We start from the raw sequence: 27,471 nt of genomic DNA on the forward strand, positions 1-27,471 counted from the left end.
AACAAGGAGAGAGGGGAGAGGAAGGTTTTCCTGGGAAAGCTGGTCCCAAGGTAAGGAATTCCAATTCACAGAGCTCTCTGTAAGCATGAATTGAATCTGCCAGAGCCCAATTTTGATTTCATTTATATCAGTGTAAGCAGCTGTAGCCCTGCTGACGTTGATGGCCTTACATTTGTGTAACACTGGTGTAAGGGAAAGGAGAAGCAGGTCCCTGTCCCTCTGTGCACAGTTAATTCTGCCACAAGGTGCCATCGTACATAGACATGGACCGAACTAGGACTCAGGATCTGACACTGACGTTTTAGGAGGTTGGCTCGGGTGTATTGGATCCTGCTGCTCCCTGTGGGCCATGTAGGGGGACCCATTTCTAGATCTGGGTTGGAGAGGGAGGAAGGAACTCCTGTGAAACATCTGTTTTGCTGTATGGTGATATGGGGTGTAACATCGTGATTATCAGGCAGTGTTAAGGGGCATTGGTTCCCTGTAATACTAAAGCTGTGCTTTTGTCTTTCCAGGGTGAGAGGGGAGATCATGGTCCACCTGGTCTAGCTGGTGAGAAGGTGAGCAGGCAAAATTGTCTTAGCAGTGCATAGGAACCAGAACTGGGACTAAATCGTTCCATCAGCAACTAGATAAAATGATATTGGTTTGACTCTGACTGAAGACTGAATTAGCCGTGTTTGGAATGATCCGATTTATGGTCAGCTAGAATGTGGGGGAAGCTCTGATTAAATGGGGATAAAGCCCAACTGCTTGGACATCCCTGACAGTCTGGTCTCATGCATGGTGGACAGCAAAGAGAAGGAAAGCAGAGAGGCCTAGGCAGATGCACCTGTTCTCCTGGGCACACAGCATCAGTCCAGAATGCTGGTGGGACTTCCGAGAGGCAGGGGCCTCCTTGTAACCATACAATGCAGTGGGGAGAGTTGTCACCGTCTCTCCAAATGCTACAGCTATGAGTTGTACTTGCCAGGGAAAGTGCCCCACATGACAGGTCTCTTGTGGAACAGAGGCAGCAAAGTTGTCGAGCTCCCTGTATCCTGTGGCTTCTGGCTGCCCCTGGTAGAAGCTGAGCTCAGCGGGGAACCTGTGAATCTCTAGGGCTGTCCTTGAGCATAAGCCACGACTTGGGGCTGAGGCAGAAACACCCAACTGAGATGTTTGTATGGTCACCCCCATACCAGCTTTCCAAATACAGTAAACAAACCTCAACAAAGGAAGATTTGTGGGGAAAGTCCCTGCTTCCACTGCTGCTCACACCCAGTGTAAAGAGGGAGTCACCCCAGAGAAGCAGATGGGGTTATACTGACCTGACACAGGTGGGAGAGAGAGGAGAATCGGGCATGTGACTGTAAATAGGGATTGGGATGAAACAGAAACTGGCCTGGTTTAATGTGGACGTGTTTATTCGGAATCCAGAGTGCTCAGGTTCAGTGCATGCTGTCATTGTATTGACAGGTTTTAGTGTATTTGATGTTCTTTTTCTCAGACTCCATGCACAGGAACAAGTCCCTCTCTACAATCACAGTGAATGTCATGCTGACACAATGCCAGCAGTAAACTCATGCTTAGCATGAACGCTGGTTCAGCGAGAGCAGGGGGGGCAAGTTCAGGATCTTATGGAGAGGCCCTCAGTGATCTGCAGGTGCTCATCCAGGATCTCACGTAGCAGTCCTCAGTGATCTGCAGGTGCTCATCCAGGATCTCACGTAGCAGTCCTCAGTGGGCTGCAGGTACTGTTCCAGTGCCTTATGGATCAACTCTCAATAAACTGAATGTGCCCACTCAGGTTCTTATGGAACAACCTTCAAAGGTCTTCTTGGAGATCTTGCAGTGCTTTCTGGATTCTCCTTCTCTCCACCTCTCAGTGAGCGGCCCCAGGAGTGGCACCCATCCTCACGTCTCCCCTCACTAGTGAAGAGCTCCCCATGTCAGGGGGCCTTCCTGAGCCATTACTGCAGCACCCCACCAGTCTGTTGGCAGCCCCCCACCCCTCCAGCAGACATGCAGTGTCTCTCTACCAAGCTCATGCATGGTGGGTGTGCCTGTGTCCATGTTTGTTCTGCTGTGGGGCTCAGTGCTATATACTGTAACAAGCTTGAGAAATAATAACTCCTGACATCCTGCCATGCATACACGTCCTCTCCACCTGGCAGCAGACTTACTGACTGGCACCAGCAACAGACTTTACTGTCACGCTCAAGTGCTCAGGGAGCTGGCCGCAGAGGGATCCAGGCTCAGATCCTCCAATCTCTCATCAGATTCCCCTGCAGCTGGATATTTCTGTGTCCAAGTGTGGCATTAGCAGCAGCAGCAGCCAGAACAAGGGAGCCTGGTGAGAGACTGAGGCGGTGGACTCCAAACTGCAGCAGCTCCCCGTGGTGGGAAGTCTGCCTGGAGGTGGGGGGCTTGGAGCAGCCCAGCGGAGCCCCAGATGTAGGCAGGACAGGATCCAGCTGGTCAGAGGATGTGCTGATTCAGTACATCTCCCAGGGGGGCCTGGAAGGAATTTAATGCTGTCAGAAATCTTGGGGCGGTGGGGCCATGGTACTCAACACCTGCCCTCCTGCCCCATGCAGGATGACTGTCCTCGGGTGCAAAGCATCAGGGGATAAAAAAAAAGATTAAAAGAGCTCAATATCATAGAATCATAGAAGATTAGGTTTGGAAGAGACCTCAGGATGTCATGTAGTCCAACCCCCTGCTCAAAGCAGGACCAACCCCAACTAAATCATCCCAGCCAGGGCTTTGTCAAGCCAGGCCTTAAAAACTCCTAAGGATGGAGATTCCACCACCTCCCTATGTAACCCATTCCAGTGCTTCACCATCTTCCTAGTGAAATAGTTTTTCCTAATATTCAACCTAGACCTCCCCCACTGCAACTTGAGACCATTGCTCCTTGTTCTGTCATCTGCCACTACTGAGAACAACCTAGCTCCATCCTCTTTGGAACCCCCCTTCAGATAGTTGAAGGCTGCTATCAAATCCTCCCTCACTCTTCTTTTCTGCAGACTAAATAAGACAAGTTCCTTCAGCCTCTCCTCATAAATCATGTGCCCCAGCCCCCTAATCATTTTCATTGCCCTCTGCTAGACTCTCTCCAATTTGTCCACATCCCTTCTGTAGTGGGGAGCCCAAAACTAGATGCAAGATGTGGCCTCATCAGTGCTGAATAGATGGGAATAATCACTTCCATCGATCTTGTGGCAAAGCTCCTACTAATGCAGCCCAATATGCCAGGTTTCAGAGTAACAGCCGTGTTAGTCTGTATTCGTAAAAAGAAAAAAGAAAAGGAGTACTTGTGGCACCTTAGAGACTAACCAGTTTATTTGAGCATGAGCTTTCGTGAGCTACAGCTCACTTCATCGGATGCATAGCATATCGTGGAAACTGCAGAAGACATTATATACACACAGAGACCATGAAACAAAACTTCCTCCCACCCCACTGTCCTGCTGCTAACAGCTTATCTAAAGTGATCATCAAGTGATCATCAAGGAAGGCCATTTCCAGCACAAATCAAGGTTTTCTCACTCTTTCCCCCCCCCCCAACACACACAGACACACATACAAACTATCAGAGGCTCGTTCACCTGCACATCCACCAATGTGATATATGCCATCATGTGCCAGCAATGCCCCTCTGCCATGTACATTGGTCAAACTGGACAGTCTCTACGTAAAAGAATAAATGGACACAAATCAGATGTTAAGAATTATAACATTCATAAACCAGTCGGAGAACACTTCAATCTCTCTGGTCATGCAATCACAGACATGAGGGTCGCTATCTTAAAGCAAAAAAACTTCAAATCCAGACTCCAGCGAGAAACTGCTGAATTGGAATTCATTTGCAAATTGGATACTATTAATTTGGGCTTGAATAGAGACTGGGAGTGGCTAAGTCATTATGCAAGGTAGCCTATCTCCCCTTGTTTTTTTCCTACAACCCCCCCCCCCCCCCAAGACTTTCTGGTTAAACTTGGATTATTGCTGTGCACATTGTAAGATGAGCTATTGCCAGCAGGAGAGTGAGTTTGTGTGTGTGGTTTTTGGAGGGTGTGTGTGTGTGGGGGGGGGGGTGGTGAGAAAACCTGGATTAGTGCTGGAAATGACCCACCTTGATTATCATGCGCATTATAAAGAGAGGTTTCAAAGAGGGATGGGCTATTACCAGCAGGAGAGTGAGTTTGTATGTGTGTCTGTGTGTGTGTGTGGGGGGGGAAGAGTGAGAAAACCTTGATTTGTGCTGGAAATGGCCTTCCTTGATGATCACTTGATGATCACTTTAGATAAGCTGTTAGCAGCAGGACAGTGGGGTGGGAGGAAGTTTTGTTTCATGGTCTCTGTGTGTATATAATGTCTTCTGCAGTTTCCACGATATGCTATGCATCCGATGAAGTGAGCTGTAGCTCACGAAAGCTCATGCTCAAATAAACTGGTTAGTCTCTAAGGTGCCACAAGTACTCCTTTTCTTTTTTCTTTTTAGCCCAATATGCCGTTAGCCTTCTTGGTAACAAGGGCACACTGTTGACACATGTCCAGCTTCTTGTCCACTGTAATCCCCAGGTCCTTTTCTGCAGAGCTGCCATTTAGCCAGTCGGTCCCCAGCCTGTAGCTATTGATCAGCTCAGGGCCAACCAGGAGGGGATGTGTTAATGGACTTCAGGCACCTGATGGCTGTAAACACTAAGGAGTGTGAATTATTTTATGTGACACATGAGATTATGGGTGACATCCGGAAGAATATCAGGAAAAACTCTCTGATAGGATGACTTCTACAGGCCTGGCCCAACTCTCATTGAAGTTAATGGGATTATTTTTGAAAAGTTATGGAAGATGGGAGAGAGAAAAGGGCATATATAGTGCCAATCTATAAAAAGGGAAATAAGGACTACCGTGGGAATTACAGACCAGTCATCTTAAATTCTGTACCCGGAAAGATAATGGAGCAAATAATAAAGCAATCAATTTGCAAACACCTAGAAGATAATACATAAGAACATAAGAATGGCCATACTGGGTCAGACCAAAGGTCCATCCAGTCCAGTATCCTGTCTGCCGACAGTGTCCAATGCCAGGTGCCCCAGAGGGAGTGAACCTAAAAGGTAATGATCAAGTGATCTCTTTCCTGCCATCCATCTCCATCCTCTGACAAAGAGAGGCTAGGGACACCATTCCTTACCCATCCTGGCTAATAGTCATTAATGGACTTAACCTCCATGAATTTATCTACTTCTCTTTTAAACCCTGTTATAGTCCTAGTCTTCACAATCTCCTCAGGCAAGGAGTTCCACAGGTTGACTGTGCACTGTGTGAAGAAGAACTTTCTTTTATTTGTTTTAAACCTGCTGCCCATTAATTTCATTTGGTGGCCCCTAGTTCTTATATTATGGGAACAAGTAAATAACTTTTCCTTATTCACTTTCTCCACACCACTCATGATTTTATATACCTCTTATCCTATCCCCCCTTAGTCTCCTCTTTTCCAAAATGTAAAGTCCTGGTCTCTTTAATCTCTCCTCATATGGGACCCATTCCAAACCCTCATCATTTTAGTTGCCCTTTTCTGAACCTTTTCTAATGCTAGTATATCTTTTTTAGATGAGGAGACCACATCTGTACTCAGTATTCAAGATGTGGGCGTACCATGGATTTATATAAGGGCAATAAGATATTCTTTGTCTTATTCTATCCCTTGTTTAATGATTCCTAACATCCTGTTTGCTTTTTTGACTGCCGCTGCACACTGCGTGGACATCGTCAGAAAACTATCCACGATGACTCCAAGATCTCTTTCCTGATTAGTTGTAGCTAAATTAGCCCCCATCATATTGTATGTGTAGTTGGGGTTATTTTTTCCAATGTGCATTACTTTACATATATCCACATTAAATTTCATTTGCCATTTTGTTGCCCAATCGCTTAGTTTTGTGAGATCTTTTTGAAGTTCTTCACAGTCTGCTTTGGTCTTAACTATCTTGAGCAGTTTCGTATCATCTGCAAACTTTGCCGCCTCACTGTTTACCCCTTTCTCCAGATCATTTATGAATAAGTTGAATAGGATTGGTCCTAGGACTGACCCTTGGGGAACACCACTAGCTATCCCTCTTCATTCTGAAAATTTACCATTTATTCCTACCCTTTGTTCCCTGTCTTTTAACCAGTTCTCAATCCATGAAAGGATTATCCTCTTATCCCATGACAACTTAATTTACGTAAGAGCCTTTGGTGAGGTGATAAGTAACAGTCAGCATGGATTTGTCAAGAACAAATCATGTCATACCAACCTGATAAGTTTCTTTGACAGAGTAACAAGCCTTGTGGATGGGGGGAAGTGATAGACATGGTATATGTTGACTTTAGTAAAGCTTTTGATACAGTCTTGCGTGACTTTCTCATAAACAAAGTAGGGAAATACAACCTAGATGGAGCTACTATAAGGTGGGTGCAAAACTGGTTGGAAAACTGTTCCCAGAGAGTAGTTATCAGTGGTTCACAGTCATGCTGGAAGGGCATAGCAAGTGGGGTCCTGCAGGGATCAGTTCTGGATCCGGTTCTGTTCAATATCTTCATCAATGATTTAGATAATGGCATAGAGAGTACACTTATAAAGTTTGTGGATGATACCAAGCTGGGAGGGGTTGCAAGTGATTTGGAGGATAGGATTAAAATTCAAAATTATCTGGACAAACTGGAGAAAGGGTCTAAGTAAATAGGATGAAATTCAATAAGGACAAATGCAATATATTCCACTTAGGAAGCAACAATCAGTTGCATACATATAAAAATGGGAAATGACTGCCTAGGAAGGAGTACTGCAGAAAGGGATCTGGGGGTCATAGTGGATCACAAGCTAAATATGAGTTAACAGTGTAACACTATTGCAAAAAAAGCAAACATCATTCTGGGATGTATTAGCAGGAGAGTTGTAAGCAAGACACAAGAAGTAATTCTTCCACTCTACTCTGCGCTGGTTAGGCCTCACCTTGTGTATTGTGTCCAGTTCTGGGCACCACATTTCAGGAAAGATGTGGACAAATTGGAGAAAGTCCAGAGAAGAGCAACAAAAATGATTAAAGGTCTAGAAAACATGACCTGTGAGGGAAGATTACAAAAATTGGGTTTGTTTAGTCTGGAGATGAGAAGACTGAGAGGGGACATAACAGTTTTCAAGTACATAAAAGGTTGTTATAAGGAGGAGGGAGAAAAATTGCTCTCTTTAATATCTGAGGCTGGACAAGAAGCAATAGGCTTAAATTGCAGCAAGGGTGGTTTAGGTTGGACATTAGGAAAAACTTCCTAACTGTCAGGGTGGTTAAGCACTGGAATAAATTGCCTAGGGAGGTTGTGGAATCTCCATAATTGGGGATTTTTAAGAGCAGGTTAGACAAACACTTGTCAGGGATGGTCTAGCTCAGGGGTTCTCAACCTTCTTCTCTGAGGCCCCCCTCGACATGTTATAAGAACTCCATGGCCCAGCAGGGGCATAGTGGGCCTCGGGGCAGGGGCCTTGGGTAAGGTTGCTAATACCACAAAACTTAACACCCTAGCCCCGCCCCTTCCCAGAGGCCATGTCCCCTGCTCACTACTTTCCCCCTCCCTTGGTGGCTTGGTCTCCCCTTTCCCTGAGCTGGGGCAGAGGCTTGGGGTGTGAGAGGGGGTGAGGGCTCTAACTGAGGGTGCAGGCACTGGGGTGGGGCCAGAAATGAGGGGTTCAGGGTGAAGGAGGGGGCTCCGGGCTGGGGCAAGGGGTTGGAGTGTGGGAGGAGTGAGGGCTCCAGCTGGGAGTGCGGGCTCTGGGGTGGGGCTGGGGATGAGGGGTTCAGGGTGTGGGAGGGGGCTGCGGGTTGAGGCAGGGGGTTGGAATGCAGGGGGGGTGAGGGCTCTGTCTGGAGGTGGGGGTTCTGGGGTGAGGCCGGGGATGAGGGGTTTGTGGTGCAGGAAGGGACTCCAGGTTTGGGGGGGCTCAGGGCTGGGGCAGGGGGTTGGGGCTCGGGATTGGGGCACGGGCTTACCTCCGGCACCTCCTGGCCAGTGGCGCAGCAGGGGGCAAAGGCAGGTTTCCTGCCTGTCCTGGCACTGCGGACTGCGCTGAGCCCCGGAAACGGCCAGCAGCAGGTCCGGCTCCTAGGTGGAGGCACGGCAGGCAGCTCTGCGCACTGCTCTTGCCCACAGGCACTGCCCCCACAGCTCCCATTGACTGTGGTTCCCGGTCAATGGGAGTGCAAAGCTAGTGCTCAGGGTGAGGGCAGCACGTGGGGCCATGTGGCCCCGCGCCTAGGAGCTGGACCGTCTGGCCACTTCCAGGGCGCAGTGCGAAGCCAGGACAGGTAGGGACTAGCCTGCCTTAGCTCCGCAGCACTGCCGACCAGACTCTTAGTGGTCCAGTCAGCGGTGACGACCGAAGCCACTGGGGTCACTTTTCGACCGGGTGTTCTGGTACAAAACCAGACACCTGGTCACCCTGGCCTTGGGCATAGGCATAGTTTGACTTCTGTTTTGGGGGGGCAGGGGCCAGTGGGGCTCGAGCCACCTCCGGAAGGCGGGGTCCAGGGAGGAAGTGCTACCTCCACCCCCAACTCATCTTAGCAGGCCACCCAGCCTGTCTGGGTTGCGGGGGCGGGGCGCAACCAAAATGTATAACTCAAAGGTGGGGAGCTTAGCACAGAAAGTTTGAAAACAGCTCTTAGGGTGCAGGGAGCGGGTATCTGGGGGCTGTGTGCAGACAGGGGGGTAGCACAGGGTGCAGGGAGGGGGTAGCTGGGGCTGTGTGCTGGCAGGGGATAGCTCAGGGTGCAGGGAGAGATGTATTAGGGACTATGTGCTGGGAGGACTCCCCTGTTCCCAGAGGGGTCTGCCAGCCATGGAGCCGGATCTCCCCATCTGTGTGGCTCTTACCGGCTGCCTCTGCGGGAGCAAAGGGGGCTGAGAGCTGAGGAGCAGCTTCAACCCAGGGCGCCAGCAGGAGAGGAGGGAAAGCTGTGGACACCTGCTCCATGGCACCAGCCAGAGCCGCAGCTGCCCCACACGGCCTCGTGTAAAAGCAAAAACAGCAGCCGGCACATTTCCCCACCAATACAGTTACCTACTGAGCCTGCTCAGTACAACCTAGATAGGAAATTCTTCTGCCAGGGAGCTGTTTGTGCCACTACACTGGCTCTGGCTTCCTTCCTCCGACCTGGGCAGGGAGAGGAGATGGAGGGGAGGTGTGGAGCTGTGCTGCCCCCAGGACTGTCCTGCTCTTGCGCTGCAGTTTGGGAGGAGCGGGGGCAATGCCCTCCATGTCCCCAACTCTGCCCATGGGCTCAGGGCTTCTGCCTCACAGGGAGCAGCAGGGTTCGGGGATTCAGCCCAGTCACCTGGCTTCAGCCCCCCAAGGGGGCACCAGAGATCCCCAGGGGGGCTTCAGCTGCGGGACCCCTTGAAAGGGCTCGCAGACCCCCAGGGGACCACAGACCCCCGGTTAAGAATTGCTGGTCTAGATAATACTTAGTCCTGCCATGATTGCATGGGACTGGACTAGTTTCATATTAGCAGCTGTGTTAGTCTGTATCCACAAAAAGAAAAGGAGGACTTGTGGCACTTTAGAGACTAACAAATTTATTTGAGCATAAGCTTTCATGAGCTACAGCTCACTTCATCGGTGCTCAAATAAATTTGTTAGTCTCTAAGGTGCCACAAGTCCTCCTTTTCTTTTTGGGACTGGACTAGATGACCTTTTGAGGTCCCTTCGAGACCTATGACTCTATGATTTTTTTCCCTATTACTCTAATGGGAATTAGATTGTGCTTGATGAGACTGTGGAACAGTCTCCCACTGGAGGACATGGAAATTTGGTGCAGGTCGTTGAATTCTAGCCTGAGCCATGGCTGGGAACTGACTTTAGGGGACAATCTGGTACTGACTGGGGTGGGCAAGAGGGACCAGGTGGCCTAACGGGTCTCTTACATGTCTGCCTCCTCTGACTCTGTGGTTGAGAAAGAGACAGAGGGAAGGGCGCTACGGGGGAGACAAACCCAGGGAAAGGAGGGGTCAGACACAGACAGTCCCATGCACCTGCTGCCCCAGCCCAAATCCTGCTTCTCAGTACAAGGGGATCTAGCATGTTTCTAGCACCGTTTCCTCCCTGATTAACTGATTATTTATTATTCATTTTATGTTGTTATTCCCCCAAATTCAACAAAAATCCAGACAGCCGAGTTTGCTGGGCAGGCTATACATGTCCCCCAGGTGTCATAGACTATTCTTTCTCTCTTTCAGGGTGAAGCAGGCCTTCCTGGTCCCCAGGGGTTACCCGGGAAGAGGGGAGAGAAGGGAGATCAGGTGAGTGACTTGGAGATGTTGCTTAGTTTGACTGGGCCCGTTGGAAGTTCTTCCCACCTGGTAGGATCTTTGTGGTGATGAGCTGAACAGCCCCCAGAAAGCAAACCAGCGCGCCCCCCCCACCCCGCCGCCATTAACACAGAGATGGCCAGTGAGCTCTCCTTGCCACAAGCTAGGGGCCAACAGGTCAATGTATATGCAGGAATTAGACGAACACAGAAGGTCATGGCTGATTTCATAATGCTCGAGAGGTAGTAGGAGCAGTGCACTATGAAGAGGAAATGCGGTAGGATTTTCAAAAGCACCGAAGTGATTGAGGAACACGTCCCACTAAAAATCAATGGGATTCATGCTCCTAAATTAAGTTGGTGCTTTAAAAATACAGCCCATAGTCTTTATAGATGGTTATGTGTATGCATATAGGGCCTGAGCCAATCTCCAATGAAATCAATGGGAATCTTTCCATTGGCTTCATTGGGTGTTGGATTCCATACATGTATGCATTGCTATGTGTATTTTATATATTAATCTAGCCCTGTTTCAAACAGTTAACTATGCCAGACTACATTAGTGTGCACTAGGGAAAGTTTAGTGTGAGCCAGCAGGGTCCACACGGGCCAGTTAGTGTGCAACGGGCTAGTGACCCTAGAATTTACACCCCTCTGATAGTGTCACTCTCTGTTGTTGGTCACCCTACTGTCTCCCCTGTTCCCAACAGAAAAATAACAAATGATGTTTTCTGCAGGTGTTTCAAGCAACAACACTTTTAATTGCAAGTTGGGTTAGGGTTCTCATTTTCTTTTCCGTAAACTAAAGTGTAAACTGTCAGCTGTGGAAAATAGTGTTACTTTTTGTGAATTACTCTCAAGATGTTACCCTTTGATTTAACTGCTAGTGCTGCATCTGGGGAGACCGGCAAGATCAAACAACAGTATTAAATATTATAGCGGCGTGGTAATGGTGCAGTAGCTATGGTTGATTCAGGTAAAATCCGAGTGTTTTGTTTGTTCCTAGGGTGAAAAAGGAGGAGCTGGACTCACTGGACTCAAAGGTGAAAGCGGTGAAAAGGTGAGTCACAGAAGGTAGCAGACACCTAAACAAGAAAAGAAGAAGGAGAACAAAGGCTGGAGAGTACATCATGGTACAACAGAAACAGGGTCAACTACAGAGTCAATGGAGCAATGGAAATGGCTAGTAGCTTGGACAGACTTCTTATGAGGAGAGAATGACACAATCAGGGGTGTTAGAGAGACAAGGTGGGTGAGGAAATATCTGTTATTGGACCAAATTCTGTTGGTGAGAGAGACAAGCTTTCAAGCCACACACAGCTCTTCCTCAGGTCTGGGAAAGGTACTCCGAGTGTCACCTCTAAATACAAGGTGGAACAGATTGTTTAGCATAAGAAGTTAGCACATATTGTAAGGGACCATTCAAGGTAGAGTGGCCCATTACTGCCTCTGCAGTCATAGGACAAAAAGAGGGGGTGTCTCGGTTACAGATTATTGTAATAAGCCATAAATGCAGTGTCTCTGGTCAGCCCATGATTTCTAGCGTCTAGCAGAGTAATGAACTTAAGCTCCCAGGCCTAAAAATCATGGACTGACCAGAGACACTGGATTTATGGCTTGTTAAAACAATCTGCAACCCACTAAACCCCTTTTTTGGTCCTATGACTGCAGAGGTGTTAGCGGGCTACTCTACTGTGAATGGGCCCATACAATATGTTTTAACTACTTATGCTCAACAATCTGTTCCACCTTGCATTGTTGCTGTGACACTGGGAATACCTTTCCCAGACCAGAAGATGAGCTCTGTGCCGCCCCAAATCTTGTCTCTCTCACTACCAGAAGATGGTCCAATAAAAGATACTATCTCACCCGCCTTGTCTCCCTACTATCCTGGGACCGACATGACTACAACTACGCTACATATTTAGGGCTATTCAGTTGAGAAACCAGACAAAAGGAGTGGATGAAACAAAGTAGTGTGTGGGCCACAGACAGTCAGCAGTGGCACTCCTATTTGTACTCTGGTAATTCAAAGAAAGGGGAGATATTTGAGGAAACTGAAAGGCGACAAGTTGAAAACTGATACAAGGAAATTTTTTTAAACGCAGCACACAGACTGTGGAACTCATTGACACAAGATATTATTGAGCCCAAGAGCTTAGTAGGATTCAAAAAGACTCGGACGTTATAATGATGGTAATTTTAGATAACGAGAATATCCAGAGTTACAGTAGACAAGGCTTATTTTATAAAAGCAGATTAAAAGAGCTGGGCTCGTTTAACCTAGCAAAATGAAGGCTGAGGAGGAATATGATTGCTCTCTATAAATACAAAAGGGGATAAACACCAGGGGGGGTGACGAACTGTTTAAGCTACAGGACAGTGTTAACACAAGCACAAATAGGTATAATCTGGCCATGAGCAAACTCAGGCTGGAAATTAGATGCAAGTTTCTAACTGTCAGAGGAATGAGGTTCTGGAACAGCCTCCCAATAGGAGTTGTGTGTGTGTGTTGGGGAGTGGGGTGAGGGACCAGCTTACTTAGTTTTAAGAGAGAGGATACATGTATGAGTGGGATTCAATGATAGGGTTGCTTGTGATGGTGGGTTTATTGTGTGGCAGCCCTAGGGGTCCCTTCTGGTTCAGGTCTGATGGTCCCTAAATCTCATGCTTCAGGTCTTCAGCCAGTCACCTGCAGGAGTCAGTGTTAGGATATAGATATTCAGGCCTGTCTGTAAAGGCCTGTACTCTAAGAATTTAGGTGTATTCTTATCACTTGGCTAGTTCTAGAAGTATAAAAGAAAGAATCAAAATCACTGTCTGCTGGTGTAAGGGCCTTCTCTTACTGTGACAGTCTGAGGCCCTGTGCTTAGGCTAAGGCCTTTGGCTAAGCAGCAGAGGCAGCCATAAGCTAGGAAGCGACCGGTCACATCCTCACATTCCAAACTAGTCACATTGAAAGAAGGTGCTATTGGGCTGTTAGGAATACAATCCTGTCCTGATAATGCCTATCACCTCCAGAGAAAGGGAAGTGCCTAGAAAATGTAAAAGGAAACAGCATCCTGTCTGGCAAGAACTCACTTATCAATACTGGGATGTGAAATCCTCACTTCTGTATTGTTTTGTCATTATAGTTCCCACTTTGCTATTGTTTGTCTGTATAATCTCTGTCTGGTTCTGTGATTGTTCCTGTCTGCTGTATAATTAATTTTGCTGGGTGTAAACTAATTAAGGTGGTGGGATATAATTGGTTACATAATCATGTTACAATATGTTAGGATTGGTTAGTTAAATTTCAGGAAAATGATTGGTTAAGGTATAGCTAAGCAGAACTGAGGTTTTACTATATAATCTGTAGTCAATGAGGAAGTGAGGGGGCCTTGGTGGGAGGGGGTGGGTGTGTGTGAGGGAGAGATGGGAACAGGGTATGGGGGTGGAGAAATTGGAACCATGTTTTGCTAAAGGGGGAAATGGGAACAGGGAATGGGAGTAAGGAAACTGGAATCCTGTTTGGTTAAAGGGAGAAATGGGAACAGGGACACAGGTGTAAGGCTCTGTGGTGTCAGAGCTGGGAAGGAGGATACTAAGGAAGGAAACTGGAATCATGCTTGCTGGAAGTTCACCCCAATAAACATCGAATTGTTTGCACCTTTGGACTTCGGGTATTGTTGCTCTCTGTTCATGCGAGAAGAACCAGGGAAGTAAGTGGGTGAAGGAATAAGCCCCCTAACAGTCAGGAAGGGATTGTTTCCTCCCAGTGTATTTGGATTTGGGTTTTTTTGGTCTTCCTCTGCAGCATCAGAGGTGGCTGCAGCTAGAAATGAGACACTGGATGGGGCGGCCTGGTGCATTCTTTCTCTCAGGTGTATGCCTGGCTGGTTTTTTACTTACATGCTCAGGGTCTAACTGGTTGCCATACATGGGGTCAGGAATGCATTTTCCCTCAGGTTAGATGGGCAGTGACCTTGATAGTTTTTCACCTTTCTCTGCAGCATGTGGGTGCAGGTTGTTTGCCAGGATCATCTGGGTATCTGACTTACTCAATTCCCTGCCACTGGGGGGCCTCAGGCACTGGTGTACCTGGGTTTTGGTTTTGGTCCTGATGTACTTATTTTAAGCTCATTACGGATAACGAGCAAGATACATCGGAATGATCTATGTTAATTTATTAATAATATGTGAGCAGGTCATGGGAAACGTTTAGTATACGATTTTTGAATGTGTACTGTGGCTAGGTGGTTATTGTTAATAGTTGGCTGCTGAGAAACTAGCAGGAAGGTAATAACAATGGATCCAGATAAGATGTGGTGATTAGGTCAGGAGGTGATGGAACAAGACCTGAGTTGTTAGTTGTGAAGTTGGTACAGTGCAGGCTCCAGCCAAAGTTACTCAGCTGTTTTCTCAAGCTGGGATCAAGCAGATAAGAGGGACTGAATGGATTAAAAAGTGACTCTCTCTAGACAGTGGTGGTGGAGTTGTCAGGAAGCTCCTCAGAGGAGCAGACTGACACAGAGACAGGCCACGCAGGCTGGGTCTGACGCAGTGAGGCCTTCCTAAGCTGTCAGGGAAATGGTAACGCCTTGTCTACTATAATTCTGGATGTTCTGGTTATCTGTAATTATCATCGTCATAATGTCCGAGTCTTTTTGAATCCTACTAAGCTCTTGGCCTCAATAATATCTTCTGGCAATGAGTTCTACAGGTTAATTGTGTGCTGCATTAAAAATTTCCTTGTACCAGATAGGACAGACAGGTGTATAGGCCTTTTATGGCTTTAAAATCCTTTTCTTTGTGCATACTACCTTCCCACTATAAAGATTAAACAAATTAATATAGATCAACCCCACATCTTTACAGGGAGTCTTTCCATAGATTTCAGGGCTTTGGATCTGTCCCTATGTATGCTCGGCCTTGTGGGAAACTAAAATTCCTAGGTGGCACTGCAGTGGCTTTACAGAATCCAAATCATTTGGGTTTTGACTAAATACAAAAAATGTTTTTAGAAAGTTTGGATTTTCTATGAAAATTGGAAATTTTCCAGAAAAAGGAGACTTTTTCTCAAAAAATTGCATTTAGTCGAAACCTCAATTTTTCATTGAAATACAGTTCGGGCAGAACTTTTTTGTGCACCCGTACTCTTCAAGTGTGAATTATTCTTAATATTGCTACCAGTCTCACAACCAGACCTCAAAACACAGTGGATAGGCACTACCGGAGCCCTGTGGGACAAAAGGGGCAGCCAAGCAGACATCTTTCATATGTCAAACTGCACAACACTAAGAGGGGAAATTTTGGCCACGGACAATGGGGTAAAATCCATCTGCCAGCAAAAGAGCCATGGGATGTATAACATCCACTCTAAGCTGCCAGGACCTCCTTTGAGTAGGTCTCTTCTAGTACGGCCATGTCTCACAGCTGTACATATTGGAGAATTGTAGTCGTGCTGTGTTTTACTTTGCTGCCCTCCTATTCCTTAAATAATCCTCCTCTCCCTTACTCCTTTAGGGTGACGTGGGTCCTGCTGGTCCCCCTGGTCTACCTGGAACAGTAAGTAAAGCTGCATCCTGTGCACTAATGCAGAGTTGATGTACAGAGGAATAGGTTGCAGTTTCATCTTCCACACACACCTCCCAAGCTCAGGGCCTTACAAGTTACCCATTCCTTTGCAGAAACACCAGGAACTATTTACTTAGCCCTGGTATAACTCCATTAGCTTCAGTGGAGCTATCTCATGGATGCAATTGGTCCAATAGTTCTTAAGAGATTGGTATATGTGTATCCTGTCACTGCTTCTCTCTGCGTGCATGCTCCCGCATACAGTAGCATCAGTTTGACAGTGTCTGCATCTCTTCCTTTCGGTGGTATGTATAGTAGGTGTAGCGGCTGGGGCAAGTGTGTGTGTGTTTGTGCCCACACAAGGGTGGAGAAGGGGAGTAAATGTGTTTACATGCTGCAAGTTTATTGCATGGATCCTACAGGATCCTTTTAGACCAAGCAAGGTGTCCCAGTCTAGGATTTCCTGGTGACTTCCCAAGGAAACCAGTTTATTTTCAGAATGGATCCTGTGGGAAACTGAGCAGATCTTGCAGGGAGCATTCCCCCTGAGTCTCTTTAGCCAACACGCCGTGCCCATGGAAATAGCAGGGGGAATCCTAGACTGGATTACACTGCCTCACCAGCCTGGATTTAGGGCAGTGCTTATGGCTTGAGGAGAATTCAAATCCAGTGCCCTTCCAGCCCTCCAAGACCTCCGTGAGAGAGGCTCCAGCAGATACAACACCATCTTGTGTTGCTGGCCCAGAAGACCCGCATACACTAGGAGCCCATTGTGGAACAATGGAATTAGTTTGGGTTCAGCATTGGGTCCAACGAACCACCAAATTAGACCATGTCCACTTCACGGACCCCTCCGGGCAATAGGAAAGCACCAAGGAACTTCCATTTACCTCTTTTAAAATATGGGAACATGAGTATACTCTGAAATGCAAGTTGACTACAGGCCGTGAAACCAAAGTCCATGGACTATAACTATAACCCTCATCATCCGCTCCAGCAAAACCTGACCAATCATCCTGCGCTGAGTGTTAACAATGCTCCTGCCCCAACAATGGTAGAGATAGTACCAGAGTTATAGGCCCTCCAGGGAAAATGTCTGAGATTTGCATATAGTGGCTGTTAGCAAGGCTGATTGCAGCTGCCCTGCTGGCATATGGACAGACAGCCTCTCAGATAGCTAAGACCCAAGCCGTATAGACCTTCATAGGTCTGTAGCAAAACCTTGAACAGGAAGGTAGTACAGGCTGCAGAACCCTGGTGTGATGCACTCCCTATGGTGAAACCTTCCAAGCAAGCAGGCTTCCTCCTTCTGTATCAATGGCAGCTTCCAAGTGACCGTCGGGGTAGCCCATATACATCGCAGGGCGATAATTCAGTCACAAAGGCCTGGTCCTGGTCGACAGCTGAGGGAAATGGTTCCAAATGCAGCAGCGTGTGCATAGGAATGAAGAAGGCTCTTCTGAATGCTGACATCTTTTGGGGAATCTGTAAGGAGGAGAAGTGTAGCCATCCTTAGTGATCCCAGGGTGGAAGATAATGGACCACGCTCAACCATGGTGCGAGAAAAGCACAGCTCCTATCAGTTTCAGTGGAAGTTGCCCTTGCTTACACTAGCCCCAAATTTGGTCCAAAGGGGAAAGTTTAATGAGACTAGAGATGGTATCGAGTGTAAAATTCAGATCCAGATTTCAAAGCCGTTTGAATCTGGGATTTTGGTTGCTCTCATTATTACTATAGAGCTCCTGTGAAAACTCGGGATTCATATTTCAAATACCCCAACAAAGTTCAGGCATGTTTTGGATCTTTTCTTTCCGAAGAACACTGTATTAGATGAAAGGACCTGTCAACTGAGAGGGAGGGAATCTGTACTGACAGAGAGAACGAAGTCCACAAATGATTAACCTTCTAGGAAAATCACTTTGAGTGGCTTCTTTTGTGAATGTGTTTCTACTAACTTTGTTTCATTTTTTTGGTTTTCTTTCCAGACAGCCCTGTTTACCCCACACCCTCCGATTCCTGTAAGTAATGTATCTAATAAAGATGGCCTCTAATTTATCACCATTTATCTTTGATAGATAAAAAACACCGTGGAATTTTACATGTAATTTGAATACTTTGTACAAAAGAGCTCAACTTGAGTCTGGCTCCAGGCAACATCAGCACTATGCCCCGTCACCATAAAAATGCAGGCGTTGTCCTAGCAACAGCAGCATCCCGACTAACTTTGGTTGGCATGCAGCTGCATTCTGTCCCATCCCTGCAAGATGGTGAGTGCTCTCAGATTACACAAGGTCTTAGCATTCTGCTGTGGTCCTGTGTCACCCCTACTTTGCACAGATGTAGATAACTGCATAAGCTGCAATGCAGCAAAGAATTAAGTGCGTAGAGTTTAAGTGACTTGCTCCAGTGTGTCAGTGGCAGAGATTTCTGGGTCTAGTTTCCAGATCTATAAAATGACAGCAATGGCATTTACCATAGGAGAAATCTGCAAATATAATTCCAGGTTTCCAGATATCCATAGCAGAGAGAGGGAGGGAAGTAGGTAGAGTTAGCTTCACTTTGCAGGTTCACTGACTAAGGCTTAGAAAAGTCGTTATGTGTTGGCACAGGGGTGTAACCCAGTGGTGAGTTGGTGCTACCCAACCTCCTTTCTGGATTGGCATGTGAGTTGTTACTGTTACCCAGGGCTCTTTCAACCCAAAGCTCTTGGTAACTTTTACTCTGTGCTAGGTGGAGTCAGGAAATAAATCAGGGGGGACATGGCCGTCTGACCGATAGATGGTTGGCACAAACAGGACAACACAAGAGTGCTTTCACTTAAAGCTGAACTTTACTTAGTCTCAAGCACTTACACACATCCGCAAAAGGTTAGTAAAACACCCCCAACCCTTGATAATTACCAGAGCTGAGTGTGGCTCTTGAGTGACACAGCGGCAGGCTTCCGGTGGCCAAATCTTCCGTCTGCCGGTGGGGACTGCAAGATGTATCGAGAGGGAGAGTCCAAAAAGAGTCCAACTACCTCAGACTTTTCCCCCTTATTTATACATTAGACATGTCACTAAAGAAAACTTGTTACAAGCAGTTTCAATAGTCCAGAGTTTGCAGCCTTTAGGCCCCCAATAGACATTCCTGGGGCACATCCTGCTCTTCTAAAATGCATGTATCAGCCACTTCAACTCAATTCTTACCACGAAGGACGCAGGGGTCAAGCTACCCCCTCTGTGGCACCCAAAGACCCCACCCCCACCCCTCCTGCCTTGGTTAAGCTAAGCCTGCTGACTTGGCTAATTTACAGCCTGCTGACTTGGCTGCTTTTAGCAATAAGTCATAGTGGTTTCAGGCACTTTACTGGTTTGCCAAAGTCTCCCTGTATATTACAGCCCTTACCTACAAAACTTTAGCTTAAGCTCATGCTTTTACCTCTGGAGGTCCCTGGTTCAAACCCTGGTGTGTTGGCCAAGAGGACGGCCATCACTGGGGCACTGTGTGTGCTCTAAAGGCATAAGTTTCAGGAGGAAGTTAGAAGTTGCCAGGCATCCTTCAGGATACTTCCTGCTGCCTCTCTCACAGTGATGAGGAACCAGTTCAGGGAATAGTAGATCTCAGCCGCAGCAGTCCTTTGTTTACTTATACATTTTCCCCTGTTAGTTAGATACATTTCTCTAAAAGCTGCTCAGTTATCGTGAAATACCGTGACTAGTTCAAGTGGCTTTGGGTCTGTATCTAACCATAATGGACTGAGTTATGCCTTTAGGACCCAGCCCCCTGTCTGGGAGCTGTGCAGAACTACATTCATGGAGGAGCAGCTCTGGAGGGAATTCCTGACAGAAGGTGCAATGTGCACCCAATCAGTGCCCGGTCTCCTCTTCCTCTCTTTGAGACGTCTTGCATTCTGGGGGAGCTGGAGATGTGACTCTGACCATGTCCTGCATAAACCAGGAGGGTAGCAGGCCTCCCTGCAGTCTGCCCCACCCTCTTGCACACTCACAGAGCTGTGGGGCACAAGCTGACCCACTCTGTGTCTTGCCCCCTTTTTTCAGTGGGGCAGAAGTTAAAAAATATGTAAAAGAAAACAGCGACAGGCAGTTGCTCAGGGGGCTGGCAATAGGGGCTGCTAGTTCCAATCCAGCCGCTAGTTGCAGTCCAATCCAGCTGTTGGTCATAACCATCTCATTTCTGTACATTGAGCTGTGTGAAATGAGAGGGTGGATTAAGATCAATTGCCAGGGACAGGGGTTCATGTAACATGTAGCACTATCTGGCAGCACTGACAGTCTCACCAGATTGGCCATGTGTTCAGCTAATTTGGAGGGACCCTGTAGGCAGTCCCTGTAGGATTGAGGCAGGGTAATTTGCCCTGCTTGTATTCTACCTGTTTTTTGGCTATTGTATGACTTTAGGGACAGATTTTTTTAAGGGTATATAGATGCCTAATTCCCAATACCTTTAAAAATCTGGCCCCAAGCCTGGAGGTTGATCGGTATGGCACTAACGTTCAACTAAAATCTAAACACAGAAACAAAAAGGAGGAAAAAAGACTATTAAATGAGCTGCCTCCTTAGACTACTGAGTGATTATTTCCTCTTGCAGCCTTGGTTTCCATGGGAATACCTGTTTATATTTACAGTTATTAAGAGCATCCATCTCTTTGATCTTGTTAAAGTGTGTCTACACTTTGGGTATTTTCATCACTCAAGGATTTCAAAAAGAGTACTAGTTTGAAATGTAATTATATTAGTACACCCAAAGCACAACTGCAATATTTGGTTGATGTAAATTTATTAAACCAGTTTGTGCTGCACCGTTGTTTTTCTGCAGGCCATTAGATGGCAACAGAGACTGTTTGAATAGGATTTGTGTTAACTTGAGTTAAATTATTTATTGCAAACAATATTTATGGCAAGTTCAGACTTTTTTTTGGTTGGAAAATTCTTTGCAAACAACCTTTGAATTTCACAAATCTGTTGCTAGCAGAAATGATTTGGAAAACAGATCTTGTGAACCATGAAGAACTATATGAACTTTTTGTTTTGACTAGACCTGGTGTCTGATTGGAAACCTAAGTCACATGCTTCTTCTCCTTGACTGAATAACTGAAAGATTGTATACAATGATGCAACAAAAGAAAAAGTTTGAACGCTCTTGCCTGAATACATATGTTCACATACAAATTTGGAATTTCATATGTGGCCTGGTCTTGCACCATTAGAATCATCAGTGGGAGCAGGATCACACCCATAGAGAGGGCTAAGGGGAGATATGATTGAGGTCTACACAATCATGACTGGTGTAGAGAGGGTAGATAAGGAAGTGTTGTTTACTACTTCTCATAACACAAGAACTAGGGGTCACCAAGTGAAATTAATAGGCAGCAGATTTAAAACAAATAAAAGGAAGTATTTCTTCACACAACGCACAGTCAACCTGTGGAACTCCTTGCCAGAGGATGTTGTGAAGGCCAAGACCATAACAGAGTTCAAAAAAGAACTAGATACGTTCATGGAGGATAGGTCAAAAAAAAAAAGAACTAGATACATTCGTGGAGGGTAGCCAGGATGGGCAGGGATGGTGTCCCTAGCCTCTGTTTGCCAGAAGCTGGAAGTGAGTGACAGGGGATGGATCACTTGATGATAACCTGTTCTGTTCATTCCCTCTGGGGCACCTGGCACTGGCCACTGTTGGAAGACAGGATACTGGGGTAGCTGGACCCTTGGTCTGACCCAGAAGGGCCACTCTTATGTTCTTATAGAGGACAGCCATTTCTCCAGAAACTCTATGCCATTCACTTAAATGCATCCAAATAGCATGAATGCATCCATACTGTCTGGCTTTTCAGAATTCAAAGTAAAGGTGAATTCCTGCTGCATGGTATTCCACCAGCATGAACATGCGGGGATGTTATAAAGAGGAAGGACAGCAGTAAATTAATCCCAGTGGTCGGTAACACCAGCGTACAAAATAATGTGCTGATGTTGCAGCAGGGAGGGGAAACTCTCTGAACACAAGAAGTTAATGGGACACACGGCCAAGAGTGGCTGTGGAATCCACCTCACTGGTGATACCCAAGGCTAGCCCATGTACAACCATCTTTTAGAGATGGGATAGGAATAATGACATTAGTCTTATCATCTTCCAGGCAGATGGAGTAGATCATTGATCAGCCGTTACTGTTGATATTTCATTTCAGACTATCTGGACAATAAATGTACACCAGAGAGAATATTCTTTCCCCTAAATTTACCAAGTTGTAATATTATTTTATGATGGCAGATTATATGTAAACATTATCTATGAGGGAGAGTAACCATCTTTTTAGTTGAAAATATATTTGGGATAGGCTTAGAAGACAAGCGCTTTTTCACAGCTAATATACTGAGCTATAGCCACTAACAACACCCCCAGCCCCCCAAAAAAATCTCTCTTCTGGGATGGAAGGAATGTGATTGTTCATATATTCAACATGAGTCCTCTAGATCTAGATACCAAGCATGAGTGGCAATGGTAGCAGTTTAACTGAAGAAGATTCTTTCTCTTATTCATTTGGCCTTGTTCCAAAGCGTATTTCATTCATTGGAGGGTCTTAATCTCAGTGGCCACGGAATCTGGCCCTTTATAAAGTTGGAGTCCATGGCCATAGTCTGATAACCCTAATGGGATGTCCTCTTTTCTGCTTTCAGGTAAAAGGGTGGGTTCTAACTTCAATTCAGCTCATAGTCACTTCATATGAAAAATCCATTCAGCTTTCTGTGCGGAATAAGAGATCCTTAACATCAGCTCTCTGTATGGAAAGTGGTCTAACGTCTCTGTCAAAGAACAAAGCTGTCTGACTTTTATCAGCTTAGCCGACGAGATAACTTTAATTTATTTTTCACTTTTTGTCCTCTATTACTTTGCGACAGGGAGAAACTGGGCCAAAGGGAGAGAAAGGTGATCGAGGAAACAGCGGGGAACCCGTAAGTGCACGACAGTATTCCTTCAGAAATGGCTTTGAGCCTCTCCCTGCCCACTAGCTAATAGAACATGGGTGGGTGTCATACTCCCTTTGGGAGGGGCCCCTAATGTAGTAGTAGTGACCTGGTGATAAGCAGAGGGCTGGTGAGGAGTTTTAGATAGGGGTTTGCTGATGTGTTTATATATATATATATAAACACACACACACATATATATATATATAGTTCATTTTAATAAAGTTCTTTCGGATGATTTTGCCCTACAAAATTACACAGAGAGTTAGTCTATGGAACTGCAAGTTTTTGTTATTGTGACCCATTGTTCTTCTGCAGCAGTGCTTGGGTATGCTCAAGAGGAATGGGCATCTTCTCCATCATGTCTGAAATGAACCTGAGCTGTTGCTAGCCCTGGACATATAAAATCCTTCCCTTCCCCAGAGTGGGAAAAATGAGCCAAACCAACATGTGCCAAGGAGAATAAATGAGTTGTTTCCCACCTCCCCTTCCTTTGCAGGGACTGCATGGTGTCCCAGGTGAAATGGGGCTGCCAGGACCTCCAGGACCACAGGTAAGCAACATCGACTACCCTACCTGGAATGACCAGATAGATAAGGGATGCTGACTGGATGTAGATCACTCCACACATTCTCTCCCCCTGGATGCTGAAGGTCTGATTCCTCTCTCACACTGCTGTAACTCCTTTGACCTCTGTGGCATTAGGTATCTGTGATTAACCCCAGTGCAAAGGAGGAGAGAGTTGAACCCTAAGTGTGACATGCTATCTCTACACTGTTCTGCAAGCAGGAGCTCTAAGACAGCTCTGCCAAGGCATGTCTGCCAAGAGCTGAGGGTACTGTGTTTCTGCTGCCCTACTGGGCTAACAAATCAGGGATTGTGATTACAGTGCATTAGCAAGGGATTCCAGGGCAGTGTTCAGATTCAAGACAATTTCTGAATTCTCCTTGGTTTACGTGAAATGGGTACATAGTTTTAGTCCAATTGCCACTGAAAAATTGTCCGGACGGCAAAAAACACCATTGCAAGTAAGCTCTGATCATCGCTCCTGTTGACCATCTCATCAGAAAGGGCAAAGAGTGAATGGGCACAGAGGTACCTCTCTCTCCCCTAGACAGGGTCCCTCCAGCTTGGGGCTGAAGTATGTTTGCAGGGCAGCATGAGAGAAGGTCACAGTGCTTGTGCTGTGCCTGTCCTGCGGATAGAAAATGGCTGTCATTCAGACTGCCAGTGTTGGGCTGTCTTAAACACTACCATGAAATTAACAAAAAAAAGGAAGAAGAAGAAGAAGAAAGGGGTTGAGGGCAGTGGCAGGCTCAGCAATGCCAAGAAAACAGGAGCTATAATACCACTGAACTCTCTGCTGGTAAAAGTCCACTATGGGACAATGCAAGCCCCATGTAAACCATCAACGTAGACTTTTGTGGCTCATGGGGCCAATGAAGGCCCTTTGCACAGGTATTCATCCTTAGTGCACTATTATTGTTCATATAGTTACACCCTGCAAGTCAGGGGTGAAATTCCCCCTGTGGAGAGGGACCATTACAGCTTAGTTAGGATATAGGTGGTGCATATGCTGGGGATGGCCCTATATGTGGGCATAAATTTCACCCTCTCTGTGAATACCCACAAGTCCCATCATCTAGTGCTGAATAGCAGCCTCCATTTAAGTCCCTTTTCTTTCTGGCCAGGGTGCGAAGGGACAGGAAGGAGCCAGAGGAGAGCCAGGAGCCCGTGGAGAGACTGTGAGTAATTGCTTCACTTAGGGCAGATCTCGCAATGGGAACACGCCTGAAGGGCTTCAGAAGTAGCTGCTTGACAGACTAATAATCTCAGGCAGATCCTGTGCAGCGTACACTCTGATCTGCAGCTAGGACAAGAGCTGCTGCTCCGGGTGAACAGAAATTCAGAACCATTCAGCTGCATCCAACAGATTGCTGCTCCAGTCAGTTCAATGGATGCGGTTCCAGACTGCCCATCTTTGGTTCGTGACGTCTGATTCTTAGATGAAACCCCCTCCTTTCCAGGCAAGGCACTGGGATGGCATTCAGGCACAGGCTAACATCTGGCGCTGACAGCTCATATCTCATCAAGAGCCACCACTCGTTGTTCTTGGTTACCTTTATGCTCCTCCTCCTGCCTGATCAATTCAGGATTGTTTTAATAAAGAAGACTCATTACCATAAACCCACCCCACCCACGTGTGTGTGTGGGGGGGGGTGGGGGATGTTCTCTGAGGCTGATCTGATTGGCTTCTGCATACTAGAGAACAGAAATGACTCAGATCCCAACTTACCCCCAATGGGCAATTTCTTACTCCTTTCTCAAGCACAGGTCAGTAGGAGAGGAAGTGCTGAATAGAGTGCAAGGAATTAGATGAATGGTTTGGGGGAGCCTTAGATCTAGTGAAGGCCAGATATGAGAAAATGTCCTTGCATTGAGAATCACTGTCCTGTCAACCCAGTTATGGCCTGTTGCTACCATGACTTCTCTTCCGTTGAAGACCATCAGGCTACTCCTAGGCCTTCTTTACGCTCGTGGTAGTGTATAGGGGAGGTGTAGCTAGATGCCGCAGTGGAAAGCAAGCTGCGTCCACACGACGGCATGTAGCTGCTCACAGCGGTGAAAGGCTCTGGCGGTGGGGAGGCAGTGGAGAGCTGCTGGAGCCTTTCCCAGTTGCCTCCCTGTGCCAGAGCCTTTCCCCACAGCTGGAGACTTTCCCTGCGGTGGGGAAAAGCTCAAGCAGTGAGGAACGGCCTGAGTCTCTCCCCACTGCCTCCCCCTGCTAGAGCCTTTCCCCGCGGCAGGAAAGGGTTCGAGCTGTGAGACAACACACCGCTAAAAACAGAAGTGTAGATGGGGAAGGCACTGCATGGGTGTATAGAGCGCTGTGGAGGGTACATGCCCTTAAGTTCTGGTGTCTCTTTACTTTACTGACAAGTACCTCATCTACACTGCTGTTTGTACCCACGCTGGGGGGGTGGGGTACTCGACATCGCTATAAGTGTAGACATAGCCTCAGTAATAGTAATAATAACGCTGCCTAATACCCAGTCGCAATGTTGTGTAATACCTAGCCCTTTTACAGCATTTTTCATCCATAGATCTCAAAGGAGGTTGTATCATTATGAGCCTGACCCAAAGCCCATTGAAGGCAATGTGAGTCTTCCCATTGACTTCCTTAGCCTGTAACTGGTTGCAGGATTGGGTCATTAATTGACAAATGAATGTAAGAAAGTTAGAAGTGCATCTGACTGTTCCTTGTGAATAGAAGCCTTCGTGTTCTTGCCCTGTCAGTTCAGAATATTCACACGCTCGCTTAATATACAAAAAGGCAGGGAAAGGGTAGAAATGTCTGAGAAGACTGTTTTGTTGCCCTGGATCCTATATTTTTGTGATAAATCAACATCATTTCATCTGATCTGATAATATATATTTTATTCTCAGTGCTATATTTTTGTTCCAAGCTGATGGAGCATCTGAGCTGGATTTAGGATTTATCATGGTGACAATTTTGAAATTCCCAAGGGATGTCTTAATCTGTTTTGTACTGTTGAATCCTTATTCCGATTGTAAGATCTTTGAGGCAAGTGTTCTCTTTTACTATATGCTTCTACAGCACCTAGCAAAGTGTGAACTCCGATCTCATTTAAAACTTCTAGCTCCTACGGTAATATAAATAAGAAATGATATTTTTAAAATGTTGTTTTCTTCAAACAGGGTGCTCCTGGACCTGTTGGGCCCCCAGGTCTACAAGGCTTGCCAGGAAACGTGGTATGTATTCGTCCATAGATTTGTTCCCCGTCTGTGCCCTGCCACATTTCTCTTACTCGCTTTCTTTGGTTTCCATTTCCCAGGGTCTACTGCTGTTGTTTGTTACAGGTAGTTTCATTACAGCCTGTTACTTTCTTTGAGAGACTCAGTAGACATGGACATCTTGGGAGTGGTATATTCAACAGGACAATCTCATTGTCAGGCGCTGCTTCCTGGTCAGGCCTAGTGGTTGGAGCAGAGGTCAAAGCTGGATGTCAGGTTGGGACTGGGCCAAGGGTGCAGCTGGAACTGAGCCAGGGACAGGCCAGCATCAGAACCCAGATCAGAGTCCCTAGTCAAGCCAGAATCAGAACTGTAGCCACAGTCCAGGTGCATGCCAGGGGTTCAAGCTGGGTAGTCAGAGTCCAGGGACGAGCAAAGTCAGTACCGTAAAAACGTAAAAACAGGGATGGGAGTGAGAGTCACAGGTTGAAAAGCAGGATCCAGAGGGGGACACCAAGCAAAGAACCCTGGACAGTGCCCACTGCTCCTTGAAGGCATCCAGGGAGCCAGTGGACATGGTCCAGAGGAACTCTACCTGGAGCTATGGCTTAAGGGAGGATCAGAAGTAGGCCCCACAGTTGTAGAGCACCTCCCCATCGAGTTTCCCCCTCCTGGTATGGAGGATGGCCACTTTGGCCAGTGCCAGGAGGAGGTTGACAAGGAGGTCTCGTGACTTCATGGGGCACAGATGGGGTGTGCATAGATCAGGATGTGTGGGGAAAAGTGCAGCCAGAACTTAGGCAGAAGGTTTTTGAGGAGCCAGAAGAGGGGCTACAACTTGGTGCATTCAATGTAGATGT

The 27,471-nt window shown here is 46.7% G+C and overlaps 1 protein-coding gene across 1 annotated transcript in view; it reads left to right on the top strand.

Annotated features, from left to right (window-relative positions):
- The window catches only part of LOC141982077 (uncharacterized), a 77,613-nt gene continuing 50,142 nt past the window's right edge, over positions 1 to 27,471 (top strand). Inside the window, exons 1-10 of the mRNA XM_074943809.1 lie at positions 1 to 50; positions 516 to 560; positions 10,264 to 10,326; positions 11,341 to 11,394; positions 15,840 to 15,881; positions 17,876 to 17,908; positions 22,790 to 22,843; positions 23,355 to 23,408; positions 24,547 to 24,600; positions 26,576 to 26,629. Coding sequence (XP_074799910.1) covers positions 23,379 to 23,408; positions 24,547 to 24,600; positions 26,576 to 26,629 — 138 coding nt within the window. The 5' untranslated portion in view covers positions 1 to 50; positions 516 to 560; positions 10,264 to 10,326; ... (3 more) ...; positions 22,790 to 22,843; positions 23,355 to 23,378. The remainder of the gene's footprint in view (positions 51 to 515; positions 561 to 10,263; positions 10,327 to 11,340; positions 11,395 to 15,839; positions 15,882 to 17,875; positions 17,909 to 22,789; positions 22,844 to 23,354; positions 23,409 to 24,546; positions 24,601 to 26,575; positions 26,630 to 27,471) is intronic.

This window comes from Natator depressus, chromosome 2 (genome assembly GCF_965152275.1).
Source record: "Natator depressus isolate rNatDep1 chromosome 2, rNatDep2.hap1, whole genome shotgun sequence".
Lineage (NCBI taxonomy): Eukaryota > Metazoa > Chordata > Testudines > Cheloniidae > Natator > Natator depressus.